General features: G+C 44.2%; 1 protein-coding gene across 5 annotated transcripts in view; it reads left to right on the forward strand.

The window, feature by feature from the left end:
* rhobtb1 (Rho related BTB domain containing 1) overlaps window positions 1-7,717 on the forward strand; it is a 69,578-nt gene extending 61,861 nt beyond the window's left edge. For 2 of the 5 annotated variants that reach the window (XR_016491192.1, XM_090217908.1), the window contains 3 exons: window positions 1,687-1,775; window positions 2,660-2,765; window positions 3,125-4,948. Coding sequence is in view for 3 of the 5 variants with exons in the window: in XM_090217908.1 (XP_090074034.1) it covers window positions 1,687-1,775; window positions 2,660-2,765; window positions 3,125-3,294 (365 nt within the window). In the remaining 2 variants the exon portion in view is untranslated. Of the gene's footprint in view, window positions 1-1,686; window positions 1,776-2,659; window positions 2,766-3,124 lie in introns of all 5 variants that reach the window. The other 3 variants (XM_090217910.1, XM_090217909.1, XR_016491191.1) reach the window with 2 other exon arrangements.
* Window positions 7,718-9,989: the final 2,272 nt, after the last annotated feature.

Here is a 9,989-nt window from a genome sequence, read left to right on the forward strand (position 1 = left end):
CAACAAACCAAACGGAATGGAAACATCAACAACAACAAACCAAACGGAATGGAAACAACAACAAACCAAACGGAATGGAAACATCAACAACAAACCAAACGGAATGGAAACATCAACAACAACATACCAAACAGAATGGAAACATCAACAACAACAACATACCAAACAGAATGGAAACATCAACAACAACAACATACCAAACAGAATGGAAACATCAACAACAACAAACCAAACGGAATGGAAACATCAACAACAACATACCAAACAGAATGGAAACATCAACAACAACAACATACCAAACAGAATGGAAACATCAACAACAACATACCAAACAGAATGGAAACATCAACAACAACATACCAAACAGAATGGAAACATCAACAACAACAAACCAAACGGAATGGAAACAACAACAAACCAAACGGAATGGAAACATCAACAACAAACCAAACGGAATGGAAACATCAACAACAACATACCAAACAGAATGGAAACATCAACAACAACAACATACCAAACAGAATGGAAACATCAACAACAACAACATACCAAACGGAATGGAAACATCAACAACAAACCAAACGGAATGGAAACATCAACAACAAACCAAACGGAATGGAAACATCAACAACAACAACATACCAAACAGAATGGAAACATCATCAACAACAACAACATACCAAACAGAATGGAAACATCAACATCAACAAAAAAACAAACGGGATGGAAACAACAACAACAAACCAAACAGAATGGAAACATCAACAACAACATACCAAACAGAATGGAAACATCAACAACAACAAACCAAACGGAATGGAAACATCAACAACATACCAAACGGAATGGAAACATCAACAACAACAACATACCAAACAGAATGGAAACATCAACAACAACATACCAAACAGAATGGAAACATCAACAACAACAACATACCAAACAGAATGGAAACATCAACAACAACATACCAAACAGAATGGAAACATCAACAACAACAACATACCAAACAGAATGGAAACATCAACATCAACAACATACCAAACAGAATGGAAACATCAACAACAACAACATACCAAACAGAATGGAAACATCAACAACATACCAAACAGAATGGAAACATCAACATCAACAAAAAAACAAACGGAATGGAAACATCAACAACAACAACAAACCAAACAGAATGGAAACATCAACAACATACCAAACAGAATGGAAACATCAACATCAACAAAAAAACAAACGGAATGGAAACATCAACAACAACAAACGGAATGGAAACAACAACAACAACAAACCAAACGGAATGGAAACATCAACAACAACAAACGTCCTCTGCTCTGTAGAGCTCGGTAGACAGGCAGGGCTTTAGGACAGCAGACAGGCCTTAATATAGAAACACCTTTGTCTCCTAGCTCTGTGTATTCTGAGATTCATAGTGTATTTGTACCTGTGTCATTGTAGTTACAGTATTACTACAGTATTAAAACTGTAACTACAGTGCTGCGGTAGCTGGGATTGCATACTGCCGGAGTGAACCCTTTTTAACCCTTTCTGTATTGTTTTTCTTGGGTGCCTTGTGACCGTGAAGCATCGTCTATAGAATATTGCTTTCAACTTGGGTTCTGAAACTCTGTAGTTTATTATAAAGGTTGTCTGAAGAGGTTTCCTCTGTCTGCTCCACAGAACACTATGCTGTGAGTGAGCTGGTGAAAGCCTCCAAAGATGGACAGGATATAGATGGCGAAGTACTCACCTATCTGGAACTGGCTCAGGTTGGTTTACTAGAACAGGATATAGACAGAGAGGTACTCACCTGTCTGGAATTGGCTCAGGTTGGTTTACTAGAACAGGATATAGACAGAGAGGTACTCACCTGTCTGGAACTGGCTCAGGTTGGTTTACTAGAACAGGATATAGACGGCGAAGTACTCACCTGTCTGGAACTGGCTCAGGTTGGTTTACTAGAACAGGATATAGACGGCGAAGTACTCACCTGTCTGGAACTGGCTCAGGTTGGTTTACTAGAACAGGATATAGACGGCGAAGTACTCACCTGTCTGGAACTGGCTCAGGTTGGTTTACTAGAACAGGATATAGACAGGGAGGTACTCACCTCTCTGGAACTGGCTCAGGTTGGTTTACTAGAACAGGATATAGACAGAGAGGTACTCACCTGTCTGGAACTTACTCAGGTTGGTTTACTAGAACGGGATATAGACAGAGAGGTACTCACCTGTCTAGAACTGGCTCAGGTTGGTTTACTAGAACAGGATATAGACAGAGGTATTCACCTAGGATGATTGTTCTGCAGTTTAAATATAGGATGATTGATCTGCAGTTTTAAATATAGGATGATTGTTCTGCAGTTTTAAATATAGGATGATTGATCTGCAGTTTTAAATATAGGATGATTGTTCTGCAGTTTTAAATATAGGATGATTGATCTGCAGTTTTAAATATAGGATGATTGATCTACAGTTTTAAATATAGGATGATTGATCTGCAGTTTTAAATATAGGATGATTGATCTGCAGTTTTAAATATAGGATGATTGATCTGCAGTTTTAAATATAGGATGATTGATCTGCAGTTTTAAATATAGGATAATTGTTCTGCAGGTTTCAATGTATTTCCCTTCGTTTTGTTTTTCTTCCAGTTCCATAATGCTAACCAGTTAGCAGCTTGGTGCTTACATCACATCTGCACTCACTACAACAATGTCTGTGCCAACTATCGCAAAGAGATCAAGGCCAAATCTGCAGGTGAGTTATTCGTCCGCTGGTTCTGATCAGCACACAACCAATCACAATCAATGAACGGTGAACACTGAACAGTTTGGTTTTGGACTTCTATTCATGTGTTTCCTGTCAGATACCCTCTTCTCTTGATAATGTCTGCTGCTTTTTGTTATTTCCTTTCCATTTGTGTTTAATGAAGACCTAGAAAACAAGGTGATTGGACTGCCTAACTAATTAGTGACCTTAATGGATCAATCAAGTCCAAGGGAAGAGTGAAAACCTTCTATGGAATGAGTTTGCCACCTGTGCTCTGTACTGCCCAGTCTGTGGTAGCTACACTACATGTTGTCTGATGGTCTGTCGGTGTTGTGTTTCCCTCCCAGAGAACCAGGAATATTTTGAGAAGCACCGCTGGCCCCCAGTGTGGTACCTGAAGGAGGAGGACCACTACCAGCGGGTGAGGAAGGAGAGGGAGAAAGAGGACGTGGTTCTCAACAAACACCACAGCAGACGACGTTGGTGCTTCTGGAGCACCTCCCCTGCCGTGGCCTGAGAGGTCTGAGAAGGGTCTGCCTAGCCCCAAACCGCCCAGGGAATCTGCCTCCTACCCCGTGCTCCAGCTTCTAACCCTGCACCCCGCAAAGAGGTCCCAACAACACACGCTGTACCAATGTTTTACTGTTAGATCATCTGAGCATCAAAACAGGAAATAACTATCTGACAATACACTGTCAGGTCCCACCCTCTTCTCTTGATGAACTGTCAGGTCCTACCCTCTTCTCTTGACAATACACTGTCTGGCCCTACCCTCTTCTCTTGACAATACACTGTCAGGTCCAACCCTCTTCTCTTGATGAACTGTCAGGTCCTACCCTCTTCTCTTGACAATACACTGTCTGGTCCTACCCTCTTCTATTGACAATACACTGTCAGGTCCAACCCTCTTCTCTTGATACACTGTCAGGTCCAACCCTCTTCTCTTGATGATACACTGTCAGGTCCAACCCTCTTCTATTGATGAACTGTCAGGTCCAACCCTCTTCTCTTGATACACTGTCAGGTCCAACCCTCTTCTCTTGATGCACTGTCAGGTCCAACCCTCTTCTCTTGATGCACTGTCAGGTCCTACCCTCTTCTCATGATGAACTGTCAGGTCCAACCCTCTTCTCTTGACAATACACTGTCTGGTCCTACCCTCTTCTATTGACAATACACTGTCAGGTCCAACCCTCTTCTCTTGATACACTGTCTGGCCCTACCCTCTTCTCTTGATGATACACTGTCTGGCCCTACCCTCTTCTCTTGATGATACACTGTCTGGCCCTACCCTCTTGATGATACACTGTCAGGCCCTACCCTCTTGATGATACACTGTCAGGCCCTCTTCTCTTGATGATACACTGTCAGGTCCAACCCTCTTCTATTGACAATACACTGTCTGGCCCTACCCTTTTCTCTTGATGATACACTGTCAGGCCCTACCCTTTTCTCTTGATGATACACTGTCAGGCCCTACCCTTTTCTCTTGATGATACACTGTCAGGCCCTACCCTTTTCTCTTGATGATACACTGTCAGGTCCAACCCTCTTCTCTTGATGATGCACTGTCAGGCCCTACCCTCTTGATGATACACTGTCAGGCCCTACCCTCTTGATGATACACTGTCTGGCCCTACCCTTTTCTCTTGATGATACACTGTCAGGCCCTACCCTTTTCTCTTGATGATACACTGTCAGGTCCAACCCTCTTCTCTTGATGATGCACTGTCAGGCCCTACCCTCTTGATGATACACTGTCAGGCCCTACCCTCTTGATGATACACTGTCAGGCCCTACCCTCTTGATGATACACTGTCAGGCCCTACCCTCTTGATGATACACTGTCAGGCCCTACCCTCTTGATGATACACTGTCAGGTCCAACCCTTTTCTCTTGATGATACACTGTCAGGTCCAACCCTCTTGATGATACACTGTCAGGCCCTACCCTCTTGATGATACACTGTCAGGCCCTACCCTCTTGATGATACACTGTCAGGCCCTACCCTCTTCTCTTGATGATACACTGTCAGGCCCTACCCTTTTCTCTTGATGATACACTGTCAGGTCCAACCCTCTTCTCTTGATGATACACTGTCAGGCCCTACCCTCTTGATGATACACTGTCTGGCCCTACCCTCTTGATGATACACTGTGTGGCCCTACCCTCTTGATGATACACTGTCTGGCCCTACCCTCTTGATGATACACTGTCTGGCCCTACCCTCTTGATGATACACTGTCAGGCCCTACCCTCTTGATGATACACTGTCAGGCCCTACCCTCTTGATGATACACTGTCTGGCCCTACCCTCTTGATGATACACTGTCTGGCCCTACCCTCTTGATGATACACTGTCAGGCCCTACCCTCTTGATGATACACTGTCAGGCCCTACCCTCTTGATGATACACTGTCAGGCCCTACCCTCTTGATGATACACTGTCTGGCCCTACCCTCTTCTCTTGATGATACACTGTCAGGCCCTACCCTCTTGATAATACACTGTCTTGCCCTACCCTCTTGATGATACACTGTCAAGCCCTACCCTCTTGATGATACACTGTCAGGCCCTACCCTCTTGATGATACACTGTCAGGCCCTACCCTCTTGATGATACACTGTCAAGCCCTACCCTCTTGATGATACACTGTCTTGCCCTACCCTCTTCTCTTGATGAACTGTCAGTCCCTACCCTCTTCTATTGACAATACACTGTCAGGTCCAACCCTCTTCTCTTGATGATACACTGTCTGGTCCTACCCTCTTGATGATACACTGTCAGGCCCAACCCTCTTGATGATACACTGTCAGGCCCAACCCTCTTGATGATACACTGTCTGGTCCTACCCTCTTGATGATACACTGTCAGGTCCAACCCTCTTCTCTTGATGATACACTGTCAGGTCCAACCCTCTTCTCTTGATACACTGTCAGGTCCAACCCTCTTCTCTTGATGATACACTGTCAGGCCCTACCCTCTTGATGATACACTGTCAGGCCCTACCCTCTTGATGATGCACTGTCAGGCCCTACCCTCTTGATGATACACTGTCAGGTCCAACCCTCTTCTCTTGATGATACACTGTCAGGTCCAACCCTCTTCTCTTGATGATACACTGTCAGGCCCTACCCTCTTCTCTTGATGATACACTGTCAGGCCCTACCCTCTTGATGATACACTGTCAGGTCCAACCCTCTCTGCTTGGGTCCACATAAATAACCTCCACATGGCAGGGCTCTACAGAGGGTACATTTTACTTACATTTGCGCCTAAATATTTTGCTGTGCAACCTGCAATTTGAATTTAGGAGCACCAGTGCACCTATAAAAATGAAGTATTCTAGCTACGTTGTTCAACCTGTCAACGTAGTGTGGTATGTGCTTTCTGTTAGACATGTAACTTTATGGATGTAAATTGTGATTGTTGATGTTAGCTACAGCCACCGACACCAGCCCTGGATCTAAGTCTGAATCATAAATGATGCAAAAATAACTCTGAACCTGATGAAACACAGGACCTGTTCATAGACGGGGCTTCATGCAGCCTTGGAATATCAACAACAACAACGTTGAAAGTACGTCTTGTGCTCACTGGGATACCGATACAGCTCCAGGGATAAACAGAGCTCCTGATTGAATCGATCCCCAGGTCGGTATATTGAACCCAGCTGGAGGTGTTTCTCTGTATTCTGAAACACCTGATTGTTCCTTTAACCCACCTGGTGATGGTAAAGGGGAAACTCTATACTTGAAATCAATGTGTTTTTATTCATCAGCTGTATAGTAGGCTTTCTTTAGTTAACCAAAGCCATAACTAGTCAGTTTATCATATTTTAATATATATACCATGTGATTATTTATTTGTTGGTGATATTTACTATAGAAACCAAGTGGCTGGTTCTCTTGGTTCCTGCTGTCACAGGTCTTTGATCTAGCTGCTCATCATCCTTCATCTTCTTTATAACCAAGTGGCTGGTTCTCTTGGTTCCTGCTGTCAAAGGTCTTTGATCTAGCTGCTCATCATCCTTCATCTTCTTTATAACCAAGTGGCTGGTTCTCTTGGTTCCAGCTGTCAAAGGTCTTTGATCTAGCTGCTCATCATCCTTCATCTTCTTTTTCTTATTTAAAGGGAATGTTGTTGAATAAATTATTTGACTTAATTGCTTTATTCTAGTTTTCCTTTGAACTGCCCAGTGTATATCCTAGGGTCTGGACTGTTGGTCTAAAGTTTAATGCAGACAATATGTACTGTTTCAATCCTCATACTGAGACGAGCCTGAGTGCCAGTCTGTTCCTGTTAATGTGTTTGGGTTGACAATTCCATAAGGAGTTGGCAAGAGAGCAGTAATGTTTGTTTCACATACCTGTCAATAATACTATATGAATCAAATTCAGATGTAATGTTTGTTTCACATACCTGTCAATAATACTATATGAATCAAATTCAGATGTAATGTTTGTTTCACATACCTGTCAATAATACTATATGAATCAAATTCAGATGTAATGTTTGTTTCACATACCTAATTAATAATGCTATTGTAATCATGGGTTTATGCTTTTGAGTGGAGCACCATCAGCTGAACCCGTCATGTAGAACAAGTTATTCAACTGATTAGAGTTCAGTACAACACTGTTATATAGAAGGATATGTTGCTGTTATGAAAGTGTAAACATCAGAGGGAGAGAGAAAGGTTTGGCAACAACCACTCAGCCTCACTCTGTCAGGAGAGGAGAGGAGGGGAGCAGAGCAGCCTGTACCCAAGCTGTCACTGAGGAGCCAGACCAACACTGTATACATAACAGCTTTGGAACACAATGTCACATTCTATTATTAGTAATGATCATTATTATATTGTCTGGTGATTCTATAACCAATGTCAACATGAGTGTATTATAATCAACTTACAATAAAAGTAAGTTGTAGTTCCAGTATATGGACTGTAAGAGTGTCTTCATTTCCTTCCTGCCTTAAGTCCCAACCTATTATAACAGCTGTTATTCATGTTAATATTCTAGAACATCGTTAACCTTCTAGAAGATTTGTATTCCAGAACCTTGTTAACATTCTAGAACTTTGATGGCATTATAGAATGTTGTCGGCATTATAGAATGTTGTCGGCACTGTAGAATGTTCTCTGCATTATAGAATGTTCTCTGCATTATAGAATGTTCTCTGCATTATAGAATGTTGTCTGCATTGTAGAATGTTGTCTGCACTATAGAATATGCTCTCTGCATTCTAGAATGTTGTCCGCGTTCTGGAACGTTGGCCCTTGCGATCTCTGCTTTGCACATCCCACATTCATCGTGTCTTGTTTGTGAGAGAAGAGGAAACTCCTATTACATAAGAGGAGTGGTGCAGAGCAGGGTGCACTGCCACTGACCGTGTATGTGGTGCTGGATTGTGTGTCAACTGAAGATTGCACTAAGTCCCAGGCTTGGCAGGATGAGAGGAGTTACGGCGGGACACTACCGGGATAAACCGCAGGAAGAGGAGCGGTAATCACATTCTGAGCTGCTGGACAGGGAGCAAGGTGGTGTTAGGGTGGGACAGGGTACAGGGTGGTGTTCGGGTGGTACAGGGTGGTGTTAGGGTGGGACAGAGACAGGGTGGTGTTAGGGTGGTACAGAGACGGGGTGGTGTTAGGGTGGGACAGGGTGGTGTTAGGGTGGCACAGAGACAGGGTGGTGTTAGGGTGGTACAGGGAGCAAGGTGGTGTTAGGGTGGGACAGGGAGCAGGGTGGTGTTAGGGTGGGACAGATACAGGGTGGTGTTAGGGTGGGACAGGGTACAAATCAAATTTATTTATATAGCCTCTCATACATCAGCTGATATCTCAAAGTGCTGTACAGAAACCCAGCCTAAAACCCCAAACAGCAAGCAATGCAGGTGTAGAAGCACGGTGGCTAGGAAAAACTCCCTAGAAAGGCCAAAACCTAGGTAGAAACCTAGAGAGGAACCAGGCTATGAGGGGTGGCCAGTCCTCTTCTGGCTCTGCCGGGTGGAGATTATAACAGAACATGGCCAAGATGTTCAAATGTTCATAAATTACCAGTATTGTCAAATAATAATAATCACAGGCAGAACATTTGAAACTGGAGCAGCAGCACGGCCAGGTGGACTGGGGACAGCAAGGAGTCATCATGCCAGGTAGTCCTGAGGCATGGTCCTAGGGCTCAGGTCCTCTGAGAGAGAAAGAAAGAGAGAATTAGAGAGAGCATACTTAAATTCACACAGGACACCGGATAAGACAGGAGAAGTACTCCAGATATAACAAACTGACCCTAGCCCCCCGACACATGAACTACTGCAGCATAAATACTGGAGGCTGAGACAGGAGGGTTCAGGAGACACTGTGGCCCCATCCGATGACACCCCCGGACAGGGCCAAACAGGAAGGATATAACCCCAACCACTTTGCCAAAGCACAACCCCCACACCACTAGAGGGATATCTTCAACCACCAACTTACCATCCTGAGACAAGGCCGAGTATAGCCCACAACTATCTCCACCACGGCACAACCCAAGGGGGGGGGCATCAGTGACTCAACCCACACAAGTGACGCACCCCTCCTTGGAACGGCATGAAAGAGCACCAGTAAGCCAGTGACTCAGCCCCTGTAATAGGGTTAGAGGCAGAGAATCCCAGTGGAAAGAGGGGAACCGGCCAGGCAGAGACAGCAAGGGCGGTTCGTTGCTCCAGAGGATTTCCGTTCACGTTCACACTCCTGGGCCAGGCTACACTCAATCATATGACCCACTGAAGAGATGAGTCTTCAGTAGAGACTTAAAGGTTGAGACCGAGTCTGCGTCTCTCACATGGGTAGGCAAACCATTCCATAAAAATTGAGCTCTATAGGAGAAAGCCCTGCCTCCAGCTGTTTGCTTAGAAATTCTAGGGACAGTAAGGAGGCCTGCGTCTTGTGACCGTAGCGTACGTGTAGGTATGTATGGCAGGACCAAATCAGAGAGATAGGTAGGAGCAAGCTCATGTAATGCTTTGTAGGTTAGCAGTAAAACCTTTAAATCAGCCCTTGCCTTAACTGTTACGGTGAGTGAATGAGGACCCAAAAGCGAATTAACTTAAACAGAGCTTCTTTAATAACCAAACATAGGTAGGCTCAGATAGACCGGCAGATTCCGACAGGACAGGACAAGGTTACAGCAAACATGACGATAGTCTGGTTCAGGCATGAAACAC

This window comes from Oncorhynchus mykiss, chromosome 23, assembly GCF_057628025.1.
Source record: "Oncorhynchus mykiss isolate SJ-2025 chromosome 23, ASM5762802v1, whole genome shotgun sequence".
In the NCBI taxonomy this organism is placed as follows: domain Eukaryota; kingdom Metazoa; phylum Chordata; class Actinopteri; order Salmoniformes; family Salmonidae; genus Oncorhynchus; species Oncorhynchus mykiss.